Consider the following 20664-nt stretch of genomic DNA (forward strand, 5'->3'; position numbering starts at 1 on the left):
CGCTACAACTTTGGCGTAGTCAGGCAGGACGATTCCTCTGAAGTGTTGCATTAGGTGTTGCATATTTCTTTTTTTTTGTTTTGCTTTGTTTTTGGCGCAGCAGTGTGTGTGTTTGTATGTGTGAGTGTGGAGAACAGCAGCTGACAAGAAGATGTCTGAGGTCCAGGAGCTACGCGAACGCCTGGAGCAACTGGAAGCAGAAAATCAAAGACTGTCAAATGCTAGAGGTGATGGTTCTCAATCTGGGCAGCGCAGTGATGGTGCTCAATCTGGGCACCGTGACCAGATATTGTACATACCCAGAGAGAGACGGTGTTCGAAATTTTCTGGTACTCCTGCATCTGGCTCTTTATCCGTGGAAGAATGGGTCGAGGAAGCAGAGAGCTGCATTCGGGCAAGACACATGTCCAGTCATGAAAAAGCTTTGTTTTTGTATGACCACCTTGAAGGTGAAGCCAGAAATGAAATCAAATATCGATCCACTGCAACTAGGGAAAACCCTGTTGAAATTGTTAAAATCTTGAAAGAGGTTTTTGGATGTGCTAAATCTTATGTATTATGGCAACAGCGTTTTTTCGATAGGAAGCAAAAAGAAACCGAGTCCTTGTTTGAATTCTCACATGCCCTAATGGAGTTGATGGAGAAAATCAAAATGTCAAAGGCTGACTGTATTACTAACCCTGATTTAGTTTTGCGGGACCAATTCTGTGAAAATGTCCATGACCCTACTCTGCGAAGAGAGCTTAAACAGCAGGTACGGGCTAACGCCGGCTGGACTATTTTGGATGTGCGGCGGGAAGCCATTAGGTGGGTGGAGGAGGGTCAGACGGGGCGTGATCGTAGCCATCGCACTGTGGTGCGTAACAGTGAGGCCCAGTACACCTCTCAATGTGAGGCCACCCTCACTCAAACCTCAGAGCTGGCTGAGTTGAAGGATTTGGTGTTAAAACAACAAGCCCAGCTAGATTTGCTAATGAAACATTTGGGGCAGCCACCTACGCAAACTCCCACCTCCCAGCCATACAGAGAGGGTCGTTTTAGGCGGGCACCCGATGGGCGACCAATCTGTATTAAATGTGGACAACCGGGCCACATAGCTCGTTATTGTCCGGCCTCTCGCCCCCTAGCTGGTAGGTCCAACCATCAGTCGTCTGCTGATTCTACCGCCACACAGCCCCCAGCTCCGTCCGTTAGCACCACTGGTTTGCCGGGAAACTAGCGACGCCCAGTGTACAGAGCCATACACTGGGGGGAAATGCATCTGGCTCTGTCTGTTTGCCCCCTCGTAGCCAGTTAGTGGGGAAATGTCCTGTTTTGAATGTCAGTATGGGGGGGGTAGTAGTCCCTTGTCTTGTGGATACTGGCTCCATGGTTACTACCATTACTGAGAGTTATTTTAATGAACATTTTGCGCATCTACAAAGGAAAGAGTGTAATTGGCTCGGCCTCAAGGCAGCAAACGGGCTTGACATACCGTATAGTGGCTATGTGGAGATGGAGATAGTGGTGCTGGGGCAATGTATTTCGGGGAGGGGGGTCCTGATAGTCAAAGACCCAGAGGATGCCGCGTCTATCTACCGCAAGGCAGCCATACCAGGGATTTTGGGTATGAATGTACTGGGGGAATGTTATCAGGCCCTTTTTGAAAAGTTAGGCTCTCAGCTCTTTCATTCCCCCCTGATTGAATCGGCAGGCCCGGCGGCTCGACAAGCTTTGAAGCAATGTGAGAGGATCAAGGCCGTCGTCAACGCCACCAAGCCCTTTAGGGTCAAAGTCCAAGGGACGGCATCCATCTGCCTCAAGGCAGGTGCCCTCACCATGGTCCCAGTCTCATGCCCCCACCTGGAGACCGCCGATTTCCTGCTGGAGCCACCCAGTTTTGAAGAGGAGCAGCTGCCGGAGGGTCTCCTGATGTCACCCACCCTCGTCTGCGCCCGGAAAGGGCTCCTGTATGCACCCGTGGTGAACGTGAATCAGGTTGAAGTGTGGCTCCCCCCACGTCGTGTCATTGGCACAGTGCAGGCTGTGGCAACGACTCCTCTCCGAAGTACACCCATCACAGTAGAGCCATCCTGGGAAAAATGTTACGCGTATGTGTCCGCTCAAGAAGTGTCCCCACCAGTGGCCACCCCTGACCATGTGCAAGATTTTGTTGGTCTTACTCAGCATCAGGCCACCCAAGCCCAGTCCCTCCTCCACAAGTATGGCAGTATATTCTCTCAGAGCGAGGCAGATCTAGGCTGTACCACACTGATCACTCACGAAATCCCCTTGTTAGATGAGGCCCCTGTTCGTCAACCATACCGACGCATCCCACCCTCCCAGTACGAGATGGTGAAGGCGCATATTCAACAACTCCTTGACAGCCAGGTAATTAGGGAGAGCTCCAGCCCCTACTCCTCCCCCATTGTCCTTGTAACCAAGAAGGACGGCAGTCTCAGGCTCTGCGTTGATTATCGCCAGTTAAACTCCAAGACTCGCCGTGATGCCTACCCCCTCCCCAGGATAGAGGAGTCACTGGATGCGTTGTCAGGGGCCAGGTGGTTTTCCACTTTAGACCTTGCAAGTGGGTACCATCAAGTCCCAGTGGCAGAGAAGGACAAGTTTAAAACTGCCTTCTGCACCCCGTTTGGCCTTTTTGAGTTTAATAGGATGGCATTTGGCCTCTGCAACGCACCCAGTACCTTTCAGCGCCTCATGGAGCGTATATTCGGTGATTGCCGATACCAATCTGTTCTCCTGTATCTTGATGATGTCATCATTTTTTCCTCCTCGGTCGAACAACACCTTGAGCGGCTGGAAGAGGTGTTCCGGAGGCTGGACGAGCAAGGACTGAAGGCTAAGCTGTCAAAATGCAAATTCTTTCAGCGTGAGGTGAGCTACCTGGGGCACGTCGTCTCTGCTGAGGGGGTATCCACCGATCCGTCTAAAATTGAAGTAGTAAGGGAGTGGAGGCGTCCAGGCCACCTTGCAGAGCTCCGGTCCTTCCTGGGCTTTGCGAGTTATTATCGTCGTTTTGTGGAGGGATTCGCCAAGATTGCCGCCCCTCTACACCAACTGGTGGGAAAGCTCAGTGGGCCCCGGCGAAAGGGAAAGACTCCACCCCTCCCTCTGGGCACGGCGTGGGATGATTCGTGCGAGCATGCGTTTGAGGTCCTGAAGAAGAAACTCACCTCTGCCCCTGTGTTGGCCTACGCCGATTTCCAGAAGCCCTTCATATTGGAGGTGGATGCCAGCCATGGTGGGCTTGGGGCCATCTTGTCTCAAGAACATGGGGGAAAGGTCCGGCCAGTGGCATTTGCCAGCCGTGGACTCAAGCCAACTGAGAAGAACATGGAGAATTACAGCTCCATGAAGCTGGAACTCCTGGCAGTAAAGTGGGCCGTTACAGAGAAGTTCCGAGAGTACCTACTCGGGCACCAGTTTACCATCTTAACTGATAACAATCCACTGAGCCATCTGCAGACGGCAAAGCTAGGTGCACTCGAACAACGATGGGCCTCACAACTCGCCTCCTTCAACTTTGTTATCAAGTACCGCCCCGGCCGGACTAATCAGAATGCAGATGGCCTGTCCAGGCAGTACTTGGAGCGGTTCACCTTTGGCACAGCGGTACCGGAACTGGGTCCCTTGGTTGCGAGGTGCCAGCCTTTGGCTCTGGGGGCTCACTGTGAAGAGGTTACTGCCTTGCCAGAGCGCATGCCTCAAGATCTCCAGGGCCTGCAGGAGACTGACCCTGTCATTGGGCCTGTCCGGTTGCACTTTCAAAGGGGACAGTGGCCGCGCACTGAAGAACGTGGGTTGATGCCACAAGCCAGCCGGCGTCTTCTCCGTGAGTGGGACCGGCTGGCGGAGCGTGAAGGGGTGCTGTACCGCCTTGTTCAACTCGTGAGTGGTGGTCCAGAGGTGCCACAACTGCTGCTGCCCCAATGCCTGAAGGACGAAGTGCTGCGAGGTGTGCATGACGACCAGGGCCACCAAGGAGCAGAAAGGACCTTTGAACTCCTGCGAGCCCGCTGCTTTTGGCCGAACATGTTTCAGGATGTGGAGGAATGGTGCCGGAAGTGCAAGAGGTGCGTGCTGGGGAAGGGAGTGCTTCCAAAGGTGCGGGCGTACTGGGGCACACTACAAGCGAGTAGGCCAAATGAAATCCTAGCCATGGACTTCACTTCCCTGGACCCTGCAAGTGATGGAAGGGAGAGTGTGCTGGTCCTCACTGACGTCTTCACAAAATATACCCAGGCCATCCCGACCCATGATCAGAAAGCGACCACCGTGGCCCGTGTCCTGGTGCAGCAATGGTTCTATAGATTTGGGCCACCAGCACGGCTACATTCTGACCAAGGGAGGAACTTTGAGAGCCTTGTGATTAAACAGCTCTGCCAAATGTACGGAATCCAGAAAAGCAGGACAACTCCGTACCATCCCCAAGGAAATGGTCAGTGTGAAAGGTTCAACAGGACGCTACATGACCTCATACGCACATTACCAGTGGCCGACAAGCGCCGGTGGCCCCAGCACCTGCCCCAGCTCACCTACGCCTACAACACCACCCCACACCAGACCACTGGTCACTCGCCATACTTTCTGATGTTTGGCCAGCACCCCAGGCTGCCCGTAGACTTCCTCCTCGGCACCAACAGTACACCTCATGAGCATGACGGCCTGGAGGAGTGGATCCGAAAACACCAACAGAGCGTGCATATGACTCAGGAACACGTCAGACAACGGGCTGCTGACCAGGCACGGAGGCGGAATCAGGGCCACAACGATCGAGTGAATGACGCTGGGTTCCGAGAGGGCCAGCTGGTACTTCTGCGTAATCATGCCCAGGGTCGGAACAAGATCCAAGACCATTGGCTTGCCAACACGTTCCAGGTGCTTCACAATGCCGGTACTGTCTACACTGTGGCTCCTTTGGGCGGGGGGTCCTGTCGCCAAGTCCATCGGACCGAGTTAAGGGCCGTGCCAGATGGGTGGCAGCCAGAGACCGATGGGCACGCTCACCCCGTGGCGCCGACCAAAGGACAGCGGGTGGGGAGGAGACCTTCTCCTACAGAGACAGACCCAACTGATGGCGCAGTGGTTCTGTACCGTGAAGGGGGGGGGGCAGAGGACTCACTCCCGGCCCCCGGAGAAGGAGAAGCCCTGGCCGACGATCTGAGAGTCCACGAACCAATGCCTGGTGCTGGATCGGACCAAGCACAAGCCCCGCCCCCAGATGACGTGCCAGTTTCGCTGGAGGATGAACCCTTGCCTTTGCGGCGTACGACCCGAGTTACAGCCGGTTGTCATACCAATCCCCACCGTCTTCCACAGAGCAGTGTCGTAGCCAGTGGCGAGGACGGCCCCCAAGAGGAGGGCAACCGGGAGGAAGAGTAAGCTGTGATCGTCGGGTCGCCGATTCAATTGGAGGGGGTGAATGTAGCGTGTGGGACTGAAGGCAGAGTAGTTCTGTTATTCATTTTCCCTTTTAAATGGTTGTCTTTCAACCCCCTCCTGTGTATGCGTTGGCCTTAGCGCAAACGTGATTGGTTCATTAGGCGCTGGCATCTATATGGGCACCTGGGGTCCTTAGGCAGGTAGCATTCCTCCGGTGTTAGCTGGGAGCTGTGTGGCTGGCGGCGTTTGGTTGGCGTTTGTTCACCCTAAGGGGGAAATAGCCGGGAGCCTCTTGCCTTGTGATCGCAGCGGTATCTGCTGCCTTGATACCGCGTCTGACTGAGTGTGCGGCTGTTGATGGAGGCACGACTGCCTAGGCATCCGTATGATGTGCATGAAGTGCCGGTCTGAGTAGTGGGGTTGCCTGGGGACCCACCCCAACGCTTGTGTGTAACAAAAGATAGCCACAGATCTATATGCTGCGCAGTTCAGCTGCTGTTCTCTTTTAAGTTCTTTTGAGTGCATGAGTTGTGTGAGTGTGTATGTGCTGCTAGCTGCTGCCTGCTGGTCGGCTGAGTCTGACCCGGTTAGTTTTGTTTCTGTTTATCCCCCTCTGTCCTGGTGGCCAGAGGGACAGGGGACTAAGTGTATAGTCGGTCACAGGCTGAGGGGGACTCATTTATTTTCTTGTTTACCTTTTGTTTGTCTTATTTGTTTGGCCCCCTCTTCCAAATCCCCTTCAACTCCCGGTCCGCACCAGGCCCTATTGGCTAGGCCTACTAGCATACAGTCTCCTCGTGTTACCAGTCACCAGTAGTAGAGTGAAATAGTGAACTCTGAGTGATCCAGTGTGTTTAATTGTAAACTTAAGGTTGCAGTGTACACTTCTCTGACTGTGTTTTACCATAAGGGTTGTTTCCCCTCTCGTGTGTAAAAAAGGGGTGCAGTGCTTGAATATTCTGAATTATTTGCGGTCTGCCTTAAGGGGTTTGTTTCCCGTCACGTGTGTAATGGAGACTGTCTGCTCTAGTCTGTCGCCGTTCTGCTGAGTTGGCTGGTAGCCGGCCGGGTACTTGGGGTCCCCCCGTTATGTATTTGTTTGTTTATTTTCTTTCCCCTTCTGCAACACTTCCAAAGAGTCTTTTTTATTGTGTAAGTTAATAAAAACTTGTATTTTTATACTTTTCTAAACAACCTTGTCGTGTGGATTTCTGACAGAGTTCCTCTTGCTCTAAGGGTGTTAATCAAGGGGTGGCGTAGTCTACTGCAGAGGGCGCTGTCGCTACATGGTGTACTGTAGGGGGCGCTACATGTATAACATCTCCCTGTGGAAGTCTGACTTGTCACTAATGGAAAAAACCCTAAACCATGTGGATTTTCACCTTCTAGTGAATTTGCCATCTATTTTTTTCCAATACCATTCTAGTACTCCTCTATACCATTTAGTGTTTCATGCCATTGTCAGTCCTTGTGTGATGCCATCTGCTGCACACTGTTCATGTATTGTGTATGTGTGTGTGCTTTCTTTCTTTTCTTTCTTTCTGTCTTTCTTTCTTTCTTTCTTTCTTTCTTTCTTTCTTTCTTTCTTTCTCTGTAACAGGGACTTCAGGGCTTCGTCGGGAGTGTAGGCAACACTGGACCACAGGAGCCAGGCGAATCACCAGGCCCTGCAGTCAGTATACACATTCGTACACAGACACACACACACACACACACACACACACACACACACACACACACACACACACACACACACACACACACACACACACACACACACACACACACTACAGTGTAATTCATCAGTCCCTGCTTGTCACACATTACTCACACATGTACAGTATATACACACCCACATACATGATGTTGACCTGGAATAAACAGAGCGAGGCCCATCTGCAAAACTTGAATGCCCTGATTTTTACAAAATAATGGTCATGTTATCTACTGAGTTTTCCTTCCCATCAAAATCCTCAATATCTGTGTGTTTGGACAATATTCCCTTTGAACCGAAGAGCAGGGCATGACAAAATGAGCTGAGAAACTTTTCTTCACCAAGGCACTCCAAAAAATGTCTTTATTTGAATGGCATGTCTACTGAGGACCTTTTAAATTGCCCATGTGTAGCGGCAAGAAGGCCCAATAGGCAATTGTTAGCAATATTTTGAAGTCTCTATGACAAGATTTTCTTTTTAACTAACTTTGGATTTTGGATTTTTATTTTGTCCAATTAATCCCCATCTCGCCCCCAGGGTGATCGAGGGCCTAAAGGCGTGCAGGGAGCCAAAGGAGTCGAAGGAGAAGAGGGACCCGCAGGACAACAGGTAAGGATGGCCATATTTGTTTGTCCATCGGCACGTTCTTGATGGTGTATGGCGCATGCTGCGCAAATCTGTGCAACGCACATGTGTGCTGTAAAATTACAATGCACTCTGGTAAGAAATTTTGAATATATTGAATGCATTGTGATTGCGCAGTGCACATGGGATTTGTGTAGTGTCTAGTGACAACTGGATGCAACCATTTTGTTTGTGTGAGTCTTATTGTCTTGAGTTGGTCCTGTGTGTGTGTGTGTGTGTGTGTGTGTGTGTGTGTGTGTGTGTGTGTGTGTGTGTGTGTGTGTGTGTTTGTTTGTTCGAAGGAGAGCCAGGGGAGAGGGGAAACGGTGGATTCCCAGGCGCTCAAGGACCCAGTGGACAGAGGGTGAGCTAGAGTAACCTCCCCCCCAATACATACAATGTAATGAAGACTCAATTTGGGTTCCCTTCTCCCTGGGCACGTGGCTGACCCCCTGTCAACTTCCCTGAGAAAACCAGCAATTTCAACACAATCTCTGCACAAACCCTATCATCAACTAAAACAAACATCTGACATCTGCCCTAGAGAACAAGGGGTTTGCCAACAAGTACTTTGGCTAGAGGGGTCAAATACTTATTACCTCAATGAAATGCAAGGATGAAAAATTAATTAAAATGTATTGTGTGAAGTCATTTTTCAGATTTTCTTTTTGATATTCTGTCTCTCTGTGCTAGAATACATCTACGATTAAAGTTATCTGATCATGTCAAACCAACAACACCAGAAAGGGATCAAATACTTATTAGTCTCAGTGTATAACGGGGGCCCACAGGGAGTCAGATATTTGTTTTACACAAACCTGTTAATAATATATAAAGGGTGTCTATTAGAGCTGGTTGAACATGCAGAATTTTGTGCTCTACCCCTGTACATAAGCATACAGTACATGTACCTTCAGACAAGAATTTCCTTTACTGTCATTTAGCTGTATTTCGGTAGCAGTGTACCAACCTGCTCTCACCCTTGAAATGTAAAAAAAGGAAAGCACAAGGAGTTCTTTTTTCCGAGAGTAGAGTAGAGCAGTTGTTTCAGGGTTCTGTATTCATCAGACCAGAACGGAGGTTGTGCCGGTGCCTGCACCAGTTATGTTCGCCACTAAAGTGCTTATCTGTGAACCTCCCATGTTCATACCGGGCTCTGAACAATTTCCGCACGTGACTGTGTTACCCGGATGAACCTGCTGACGGCCACACTGTCGTCACGGTTCATGGAGAAAAACCTAGTATTTTGCGGTTCGCGAACGCTAATATCTGTGGCGGGAACACGACGGCCGGTTTGCAATTAGGTGCGGGAACGGGCTCCAGCGCGGTTCTCAGTCGGCCTGAACGTGCTAATGGAGGCAGAACCCTGAAATGCCTACTACTCTGCTCTCAAAAAAAAAACTCCTTGTGCTTGACCTTAATGTCTTTCAGTGTGCAAATCTGCTCTCACCTAAATATCCAGAACGCAACAGTATCCTCGCTTCAAGTTTACAAGTTTATTTATTTAAAAAGGGACGGCATATATTACCAGCATTTAAACAAAAATGGAAATTAGCCTCATGGCTATAATCTTGTGTATTTAGCATCTTTTGTCCCTTGACAGGTTTGATGTTCCTTAAAAAAACAAGGTTAAAACAAAACTAAAACTACAGTTATTGTACACAGTTGTAAAATGTATAGAGTCAAAGATATTTCACACATTTTAAAAATAAATAATACAAAATACAATTACAAGATACAATACACAAATGAGTTAAAGAACAGCTGCCAGTACTAGTAGCCTAGCTATGTGAAATTATGTTGACAGCATTGACAATCCAGTAACCACAATTTTAACTGTTTACTGAATGAGTTTACTGTTGGCAGTTCTCTAATTATACTGGGAATTGTGTTCCAGGTGTGAGAGACTCTGTAAGAGAAAACAGCCTGACTAAAAGCGCTCTTTCTAAGTGGAACAGAGCAATCACCCCTGGAACTGGCTCTGGTAGCCCTATTTATACTTTTTGTAATAAATATCTGTAGAGGAGGAGGGGCCAGGCCATGAAGAATTTTATATAGTAAAACTGAATCATTATATTTAATATAGTTATCCCAGTCCAACAGACTGCTTCCTCACTTGTGTTTACATTAAAGCTGATACTCCACTCTGAACACTTTGTTTTAGATGTTCTACACTGGAGCTGCAATGAACCCTGTCAGATCCTTCGTCCTGCTACGTTCAAGAGGAACTTCATGAACCACTGGGTAAAAAAATATGTACAAATTATGCATTAAAAAAACATGCTCATAGTCTCGCATTGTTCGTAAACTACTTTCAATTCAGATATAATAGATGTAATAGTGTTGCATTGTTTTGGTCTTTTATAGAATGCGCAATGCACTGCATGTATTTCTCAGCTGCTCACATGTAACTATAATATGGTTTCTGTTCTTCCCTCCTCGTGCCTGCACCCGTCCGTGCGTTCGTTCGTGCCTGCGTGCGTCCGTGTCTCCGTCCAGCCGGCTGTGCGTGCGTCCGTCTCTGCATCCGTGCCTACGTCTGGCCGGCCGTGCGTCCGTCTGTGCCCACGTCCGTGCCTCCGTCTGGCCGGCTGTGCGTCCGTCCGTGCGTCAGTCGGTCTGTGCGTCCGTGCCTACGTCTGGCCGGCCGTGCGTCCGTCTGTGCCCACGTCCGTGCGTCCGTCTGTGCCCACGTCCGTGCCACCGTCTGGCCGGCCGTGCGTCCGTCTGTGCGTCCGTGCCTACGTTTGGCCGGACGTGCTTCCGTCTGTGCGTCCGTGCCTACGTTTGGCCGGACGTGCATCCGTCTGTGCCCACGTCCGTGCCTCCGTCTGGCCGGCTGTGCTTGCGTCCGTCCGTCCGTCCGTCCGTCCGTGCGTCAGTCCGTCTGTACGTCCGCGTCTACCAGGCACGTGCACTCCAATACGGCAGGGGAGGCACGGCCTCACCAGCCAGACCTGAAAATGATGAGCTGCAGTAAATGTGAACAATAGTAACAATAACAGCTATTGTTTTCGAGCATCTGCACCATAACTACCATTTGAGCAGTATTTAAACAGTTTCACTCATTGTCAATCATTTCCGTGGCCAAAATCATAATATTTGCCCATTTCATGTCAAATTGCTCCGAATACGGTGAATTTGGGGCAACTCTGAACTGGCCTCACCCCGGATTGCGCAATCCCTCGTTAACAAGCTTCAGCGCATGCGCCATTTTGCTCGTTCTGTGAATGCAACCTGGTAATATTGTATTAAACGTTTTTATACACTTAATAGAAGTATGTATGGTGTGCCCTCAATTCCTGATAATGTTCTACTATTTTCTACTTGTGATTATCATTTCTTTACTCTGAACGCTTTGGCATAACGTCCACTGAAATATACATTGGTGAGGCCAGCAGTAGCCTGGCCGCAGACTCCTTCTGGCATTGAGAGTATTGCTGGCCAGTTACGTCATAGCCAATCTGAAGTTCACAATACAGTCAGTCGGTGTTGTTGGCTAGCTTGTTCACTTTGTCTGCGACAAGTGGATTTCATAACGAAACTAAGAGCATTCTCAAAGTTGGATTTCCAAGAGGAAAATATGTGATAAAGAATGGAGGACCGACAGAGCTGAAGGGTTTGCTACTGCAGGTGACGGTCAGAAGGTTATAACTACCTGATCATTTCAAAGTGAGTGGTACAACAGAAACTATTTTTTGTTTCCCCTGTGTCTTGTTTGCAACCGGCGAGAATGTGTGGAAGACCATTCGCATGGAATTGTACGACTTAACAATTTACTAAGGACTAAGGAGCCTCACGAAACACAAATCCTCGCGGCTACTCATATTCATATTCAATGCCAACTTGCTTTGGACGTTTGGGGCGTCTAGAATAGATGTGGCTTTGGATGGACAGCACCGGCTAAAGTAACGTTAGCATGCGCAACGCCGAAGTGAAGGAAAAGAGCGGCGCATGGACCTGATGTACGAGGTTAAGGTAAGATCAGTGTTTCCTATGTGTGTGAAGCCTGTGTTTGAGAATCCGCCGTGATTCTGTCTGGTGTGGTGGTAGCTTTTGTGATCTGAACAGGATTATCATGTGCCCTGTAACTGTTTGTAAAGTTGAGTAGGCTACAGGGTGCCGTTGAGGTAAATCAAATATACCCGTGTAACTACAAGACTCTGATCTAATTCCAAAGTGTAGGCATAACATAAAGGACAGTCCCAAAATATTTGGTGACCATTGAGCATCCGCCGTGATGTGGTTTAGGCTATGTGAGACCACTGTTTGAATCCTGTGTGTGTGAGAGCAGTGGGCTGTGAAGGAGCGTACACTCTTCACTACTCTCCCCTCCTCCTCTCCTCTCCTCTCCTCTCTTTTCCCATCTCCTCTCCTCTCCTCTTCCCTCTAATCCTCTCCTCTTCTCTCTTCTCCTCTCCTCTTCTCTCTTCTCCTCTCCTATCCTCTGATCTCTTCTCCTCTCCTCTCCTCTCCTCTCCTCTCATCTCCTCTCTCTTCTCCTCCCCTCTCCTCCTCTCTCATCTCCTCTCCCCTCCTCTTCTCTCCCCTCCCCTTCTCTCCTCTCCTCTCCACTACTCTCCTCTCCTCTGCTCTGCTCTGCTCTGCTGTCCACATTGGTGCTGAGTGTTTTATGTGAGACCACTGTTTGAATCCTGTGTGTGTGTGTGTGTGTGTGTGTGTGTGTGTGTGTGTGTGTGTTTGTGTGTGTGTGTGTGTGTGTGTGAGGGAGAGAGAGAGATCTAATAGCATTTTCTCTGCGGAAATGCAGTATGTCAAAATATGTAGGCCTACCTTATGTTAAGAAAGCTGCTACGACATATGGAACTTGTCGGTAGGCCTATTTGGCAATTATTTATTTGAAAATCTGATATTGAAAAAGTTGCCTCACCAGCCATAAATCCCAGCGCACGTTACTGGAGTCTACGTCTGACCGGACGTGCGTCTGTCTGTGCTTCCATCTGTCCGTGCCTCCGGCCGGCCAGCTGTCCGTCCGTGTGTGCGTGCCCACGTCAGTTTGTGCATGCCTGCGTCTGTCTGTCCATTCCTCCATCCGTCTGTGCGTCAGTTCGTGCCTGCGTCCGTGCGTCTGTCAGTCTGTTTGCCCGCAAAAACAAAAAAACAGTAGGGGGTCTACCAAAAAAATTGAGTGATTTTTGAGAGTGTGTGTGTCTGTATTTGGTCTCCTATAGAATTGACTTAAGATACTGCTGATGGTGTTCAAAGCATTAAATAGTCTTCCTCCCTGTTACATCTCTGATATGCTCTCTTTTTATGCCCCTGCCCGAGCTCTCAGATCCGCTGATGCCACGCTGCTAAGGATTCCTACCCTTCCACCAAAGGAAATTGGTGAAGCCGCCTTCGATATGTACACGCCCAAGAGATAGAACTCTGCCTATTGACATCAGAGACACTACCTCCATCAACTCGCACAACTCTTCACCCTCGCCTATTCTTAGCTGCTCAGGCTCCACATGTCGTGCCCTGATGTGCAAAATCTGTAGTCATCTCTCTTCCTTTTAATCCGTGTGTGTGTGTGTGTGTGTGTGTGTGTGTGTGTGTGTGTGTGTGTGTGTGTGTGTGTGTGTGTGTGTGTGTGTGTGTGATTACAAAGTGTGCGGCCGTGTGTGATTACAAAGCGTGTGTGTGTGGGGGGGGTGGGGGGAGTCGTGGGGGATGTTAATATGTGGTTTGAAGTGTTGGGGGGGACACTGAAATTGTTTTTAGTATTTTTTTTCCTGTCTTTATCCTTTTTTCCCTGTATCCTTTTATTGTCTATTATTGTACGTTACATTTTGCTTTTGTTAAAAGCTGGAAAAATTAAGGTAATGAAAAGAAATGGAAGAAAAAGTAAGAAATTATTGGTCCCCCATAAGGGGGGGTGGTGGTTGGGTTTATTTTTTAAAAAAAGTGTGTGTGTGTGTGCGCGCGCACACGCACATGCGTGCGATTACAAAGCGTGTGTGTGTGTGAGCGAGAGAGAGATTACAAAGTGTGTGTGTGTGTGAGTGTGCGTGAGAGATTACAAAGCGTGAATGTGTTGGCGTCATGCAGATGGTAATTTTTCTTATTTATTTTTATTTTACACTTCTACACGTCATCCCCCAAGCTGTATTATTTGCTATGATATTAACCCCTCCTTGCATCTGCACTTGTTGTTCTGTATATTTCCTGTGCTCTTTGTATTTGCTATGATGTGATGTTGGCTATGATTATGTCTTCTTTGAAAGCTGCTTTGGTTATAAAGCGCCTGCCAAATGCAATGTAATGTAAAGGTATATTAATAGACAAATCATCTGATCTGCCATTTCTGTACCACAATAAAATGAAAAGAAACACCATCACACAAATTTGCCTACGGCAGATGTTCATTTTTACTATTTATTTTTATTACACGTGTGTGTGTGTGTGTGTGTGTGTGTGTGTGTGTGTGTGTGTGTGTGTGTGTCCATTTTTTTTTTTACAATCAGGACACTCCACTGACACCCTGTCATCTTTCACTTGTCAAAAGTAGGCTTATCATGCACATCAAGCTGTCCTAAAGCTGTGCCAATTTGGCATACTCGGTGCTGCAAGTGTGCTGAAGTACTGTTTTAGTAGTGCTCCAGTGCATTAATAGTACAATGAAACGCAATTTAAATAGCTGAAAAAAGTTCACTTTGTTCTATGTATAGTCATCAAAAGCACACTAAGTGTGTGCTTTTCATCTGGACACTGCGCCTCACCGCAGAGATACACCAGCGGCGACGCGATTCAAGCGACAGAGTGTAGCAGCAAGCGATACGAGAGATTGAGGAGACTAGAGTATGTCCGTACAGGCAGAAGGCAAAGCATTCAAGCATTCCCATTGGCTGTGGTCACTGACCTCTATACAGTCATTGGCTGTCGCGGCTTGTCGCCGAACCGCGTCATAGAAAGTTGAAAAGATTTCAACTTCAAATTGTCGCGCTCGTCGCGCAAATCGCTCTAGTCTCCAGAATCGCTTTTGTCTCTCGACTCAATACAAAGTCAATTACTTCCGTCGCTCGACTCGCTCAGATCGCCGCTGGTGTATCTCTGCGGTTACCCTGTTCTTGCTTAAATGTTCTCCTTGGAAGTCAAGGCTAAATGTTGCTAAATGCTATGTAATGTAATGTAATCTTTGTTGGAAAGCCACAGCCTACCCGAGTATTGTTGCAGGCAATTAAGGCAGTTCTGAAGGCAAAAGGGGGTCCAACCCAACACGAGGAGTGTTCCTAATTAAGTGGCCGGTGGTACATAGACATTCACACACAAGCTCTAGAGGCTGCCGTACAGCGCTAATTGTCCGGGATTCGCATTAGAAAGTGTGGGCAGTCATGGGTTTATGGGCAGTCATGGGTGAGCGGTTAGGGCATCAGACTTGCATCCCAGAGGTTGCCGGTTCGACTACCGACCCGCCAGGTTGGTGGGGGGAGTAATCAACCAGTGCTCTCCCCCATCCTCCTCCATGACTGAGGTACCCTGAGCATGGTACCGTCCCACCGCACTGCTCCCCATGGGGCGCCACTGAGGGTGAGGCATAAATGCAATTTCGTTGTGTGCAGTGTGCAGTGTTCACTTGTGTGCTGTGGAGTGCTGTGTCACAATGACAATGGGAGTTGGAGTTTCCCAATGGGCTTTCACTTTTCGCTTTCGCTTTCACTTTTCACACACAAGCTCTAGAGGCTGCCGTACAGCGCTAATTGTCCGGGATTCGCATTAGAAAGTGTGTGCGCACACCTATAGTCCTAAAAAATCATAGCATAACCTAATTTTATAACATCAAGACCTAGCTTACTAGCGCAAGAAGACTGTGGTTCTACTTACACCAGACCATAATTCAATGGTAACACTAGTTCTGCAAAAATACATGTGGATGAAGTGAGGTTGAGGAATAGTTTGAGCTCTTGTGGAATACAAATGAGAGAACCAATCGTGAGAAATATGTGAAATGCCTTTAGTTGTCTGACAAAGACCAATGTCAACCGCTCTAAAAAAAAAAAAAGGCCTCGGTCGGGACCCCCTAATTTGTTCGGCCTCTGATTTAGTGTCCGTCTTTTATTAACTGTCTTTCTTCCGCCACATTGACATGCAAGCAAAGCGGGCTGTAATCCAGCCGAGTGGCTCCGGGAGCCTCTGGGTTTATGAGGCCGCGCAGTCATTTGGAAGGGAATGGCAGTGGCGGAGCAGGGGCAGGATATATCACCATTACCGCACAAGAAGGATATCTACTGTACGTAGATATGCAGATGGGTTTACTGTACATGCAAATACACAACATGCATGCATACAGTTAGGCTATCGGCCCCGTGATCCCACCACAGCACAAAAGGTACCATATGCAGATAGAGTATACTGGAGATGTGTATCATACAAATACACATAGCAGTAAAGGAAATATCAGTCATGAAGATAACGATTACGAGATATGCAGAAAAGTGCACTGAATGTAAATATCATCCATGTAAATATGCAGTGGACAGAGGGAGTGAGGGCAGAAACATCATATCCACAGCACCACAATATACACTCACCGACCACTTCATTAGGAACACCTCTCTAGTGCTGGCCGGGTTGGACCCCCTTTTGCCTTCAGAACTGCCTGAACTGCACCTGCAACAATGCTCGGGTAGGCTGTGGCATTGCAACAAAGATAAATTGGTACTAATAGGCCAAAATTGTTCTAAGAATTGTTCTATATCCCCAGCCTGAAATGTTGATGCAAGGCTGAGTTGACCCATGTTTTCATGTTGTTGACGCCAAATTCTGACCATTCCACCTGAGTGTTGTAGTAGCCTAGATATCAAGACTCATCAGACCAGGCAACATTTTTCCGATCTTCTAGTGTCATTTGTAGTGAGCCTGTCCAAATTGTTGCCTCATTTTCCTCTTCTTGGCTGACAGGATTGGCACCAAATGTGGTTTTCTGCTGCTGTAGCCCATTTGCCTCAAGATTTGATGTGTTGTGTAATCAGGGATTCTTTTATGCATACCCCAGTTGTAATGAGTGGTTATTTGCCTTTGTATCAGCTCAAACCAATCTGGCCATTCTTCTCTGACCTCTGCCATCAACAAGGCATTTTTGCCCACAGCAACGCTGCGTACTGGCGCTGAGACGGGCCTGTCTGGAAGTCAGTGGCCGCCACTTCTTTGCCATCCTCTGACCAGCTCAGGGTGGCACCATCAGGGTAGAAGCCCTGAGCCAGGCACACCACAGTAGGCCTGTCCCCAGAGGAGAGGGCCTGGGAGGGGGCCAGCACCACCAGCTCAGGGGGGGATTGGGGACGGGCTGGAAGTTTAGAAGAGGGAACAATGCAAATCAAACATGGCAAAATGATTAGTGCTACTATTCATGGAAAAGATTAAATATTCATATTATATATATTGGTTTGTACAGTATAAGACAGATTTTTTAAGGTGCATTTCCAAATGTAAAAGTAACGTCATTACATTTTGTAGATGTATTAACACAGACATACAGTATACAGTAACAGTATAAACTGACATGATAGTATAGAATAGATACATTGTACTAGAGGTTAAATACAGTGTTAAATACAGTGTAACACTACTCATTTACCAAACAAATAGTAAAACACGTTTCAAAAATATTAAGATTGCCCGCACTATAATTGTTTTAGATTAAAGTAAATTAATCTAGATTACATTAGATTATATTAGATTCAACTTCTTGTCATTACATACAACATGAGTAAATACAGAGTACAGTATTAACCCAGTAGACAAAATGTCCTGTCAGTGGAGATAGATATTTTCTTTTCAACAGCTATAGTATATAATGTACATTACACACACACACACACACACACACACACACACACACACACACACACACACACACTAGATATGTGTACGGCCCGGTGTCAGAAAACCCCAAATGCAACTTTTGACAGCGCGGTCCGAGCGAATGTCGTGGGAAACACTTCTCATACGAAAAATCACTTTACATACTGTATTCATGTTTGTATCATCAGCTGGCATTCCGCGATGACAAACTTTCTCACAGTGCGTTTATTTAAACAGTCTTTTTTCATGACTGTGTAGATTTTGCCACGGGCACATCATCCATTGTGCCCATTTAATCAAATTCTAATCTGTTTTCTGTTTTAAAATATTTTCTGATATTATTTTTTGTTTTAATTTGACATGTTTTACATGAAGAAATAAGTGCTGTAATTATAATGTCTTAATAAAAAGTCTTTATTTACACACCATCACTAAATTGGAGCTCTGTTCCTCCACCAAAAAGATGATAAGATCACAGTGTTACAGCCCTGTACAAAAACCTCTGGCATGCAGTTCCCTATTTGCAATGAGTCTCCATGCTTCAGTGACCTGCACCACAGAGGTCAAACTCATTATTCAGCAGGAAATGGACCTGGTTCAGACAGGAAGTGGCTCAAATCCATCACCTCATGCATGATGACTAAGGTCTGGTCAGTGGTCAACACTTGCTGCCTTGTTTTGCACTGTATACAACCAGGTTGAGGACAGCATGAGTTCTGGTAGTTCATGACACTGAATCACTGTGAGATCCTGAAACACATCCACCCTGACAGGCACAGTAATAAGTAGCCTCATCTTCAGCAGTCACTCCATTGATGTGCAGATACTCCTGACTATGAGATCCAGAGTAAGTGAATCTGCTGGGTAGTCCACTAGCTCTGGTGCTGTCTACTAATAAGAATTTCACTCCATCCTCCTTCTGTTGGTACCATGTCAATGTCCAGTCTCTGCTACCACTGGTGCTTGGTGAGCAGGGGATCTTCACATTCTGCCCCAGCTGAGCTGTTAGAGATTTCTCCTGGGTCAAGACCAAGGCCTCCAGACCTAAAGACAAACATTCAAACCAAATAAATGAAAGAGTTTATGCTATAAATAGCCTATGGATATAATGCATGTTGTGTTTGCCATATTAGTAAGATTGAACAAAATCCTCCTGACTAAGACTGAAGATGTAAATAGTCTCCTACCACAGAGAGTGAAGGCAAGAGCAGTGAGAGTAGCTGTGTTGGGGATCATGGTGTTCAGCTGTGTGGCAGTTACAGACAGAGACTTTGTCTTCCCTTCTGAGTGTGAAGAAAGCTCAACCACTCTTACTTATAAAGAGCAGCTCAACAAGATCATGTCCATGTGCCTCACACCCCCTACAGATACAGACACGCATGCAAGCACAAACGAACACACGAACGCGTGCATGAATGCATGCACTTACAGATGCATGCACTTGCACACTTATGCACATATGGTATCATGTTTAATAGTTTAGTTCTCTACACACAAGCATGCAACATTATTTCATCTCTGCTTTTTATTTTGACATAGGGAGGAAAATTCACATGTTTTTCAATTGGTAGTATTTGCAGCTACAGGCTTCTCACATTGTAATCTGTCTTCTGAGCCTGATGCACTTGGAACATTTTTACATCAGCACTCAGACTTTAGTTTCCTCCAACATGAATCAGCATGGGCCTGTTGTTGGGTTCTGACCCAGTCCACATATGGATGGGCCATGGCAGGTGTTGTGCTGTCTCTCTGTGAACACTGTGTACACTCCGGATGTATGTGTCAAACAGCCAGGAATACACCATAGCTTGGACAAAATTTACTGTATAGTCATCCACAATGGTTATTTGGTAATTCAGTTCAGTAAACGGCCTATGTATTTAGGCCTATGAGTGACCTACGCTTTTGGCAAAAGCAAAATGTCAGTTATCAGTATTTTTTTTCAACTAAATGACCTAGATGTTTGCATAGTGTATATATTTAAGTTTCCAAACAAACAAATTGCCAAGCTTAATCTTAAATCATTTGATAAATACTCTAATGAAAGCGAACATTTGCTTAATTATTTTGTCAACAGTGTTATGGACAAATACTATGTCATTTCAAACATATATAAAAATACTACAGAGTTGAAACAATATACACTGTGTGCAGAATTATTAGGCAAACAAGTTTTTTGACAAAACATCCATTTTATGCATATTGTCCGCCACCACCCTTTATGGAAATGAACACCTATTGGATTTAAGCATTACAGGTCATGCATATTGGTATAATAAGAGACGGTGTGATCGAAGGAACCCAATACCCTATATCAGGGCAAAATGAGTGTGTATTAGGCAACTTTGTTTTCCTCTGGGAAAATGAGCCACAAAAGAGATCTAACAAACTCTGTAAAGACTATAAACAATTTTGAAGTCTTCTAGAGGGGTGTGGCTGTCTTGAAATATTGGTCACATCCATCTAATGCACCGTTACAAGCCATCAGTGTCACATGATGTGCTTACAAAGTAACTGCCAGATTGAGAAGAATTGAAGATGAAACTACCACAAAACTATTACCCTGCAGTGCTGGTATATTCCAGAACTGAAACCTACATCGAGTGTCCACAAGAACATTGTATTCAGCACTCAGAGACATGGCCAAGGTAAAACAGGCTGAAACCTGAAGACCACTCAACAAGTAACTTAAGTCAAGACTGGGTCAAGAAATGTCTTTAGACATGTTGGTTTCTGTTCTGGAATATGATAGGACTGCAGGGTAATATTTTTTTTGGGAGTTTCACGTTAAATTCTTCTCAATGTTTGACAGTGACATTTCTTAAGAGACTGATGACTTTGTAACGGTGCATCTGATAGTTCTGTGCGAACGTGACCAACATCTTGCTAATTTCAAGACAGCCACATCCCTCTAGAAGACATCAAAATTGTTTATAGCCTTAGTTTGTTAGATCTATTTTGTGGCCCATTCTCCCAGAAGGAAATAAAGTTGCCTAATTATGCACAGCTTATATAAGGCGTTGGGCGCCTTCGACCACACCCTCATCTTATTACACAAATATGCATGACCTGGAATGCTTAAATCCAATAGGTTTTCATGTTCATATAGATTCCTGTTGGAAAATAAGCATAAAAA

The 20664-nt window shown here is 46.8% G+C and overlaps 1 protein-coding gene across 1 annotated transcript in view; it reads left to right on the top strand.

The window, feature by feature from the left end:
• The first annotated feature begins 1350 nt into the window (after positions 1-1350).
• The window catches only part of LOC134450545 (uncharacterized), a 29887-nt gene continuing 10573 nt past the window's right edge, over positions 1351-20664 (top strand). Inside the window, exons 1-2 of the mRNA XM_063200383.1 lie at positions 1351-5378; positions 7635-7706. Of these exons, the coding sequence (XP_063056453.1) occupies positions 1369-5378; positions 7635-7706 (4082 nt within the window). The 5' untranslated portion in view covers positions 1351-1368. The remainder of the gene's footprint in view (positions 5379-7634; positions 7707-20664) is intronic.

The sequence above is a fragment of the Engraulis encrasicolus genome, chromosome 6, assembly GCF_034702125.1.
Source record: "Engraulis encrasicolus isolate BLACKSEA-1 chromosome 6, IST_EnEncr_1.0, whole genome shotgun sequence".
NCBI classification, from domain to species: Eukaryota; Metazoa; Chordata; class Actinopteri; order Clupeiformes; family Engraulidae; genus Engraulis; species Engraulis encrasicolus.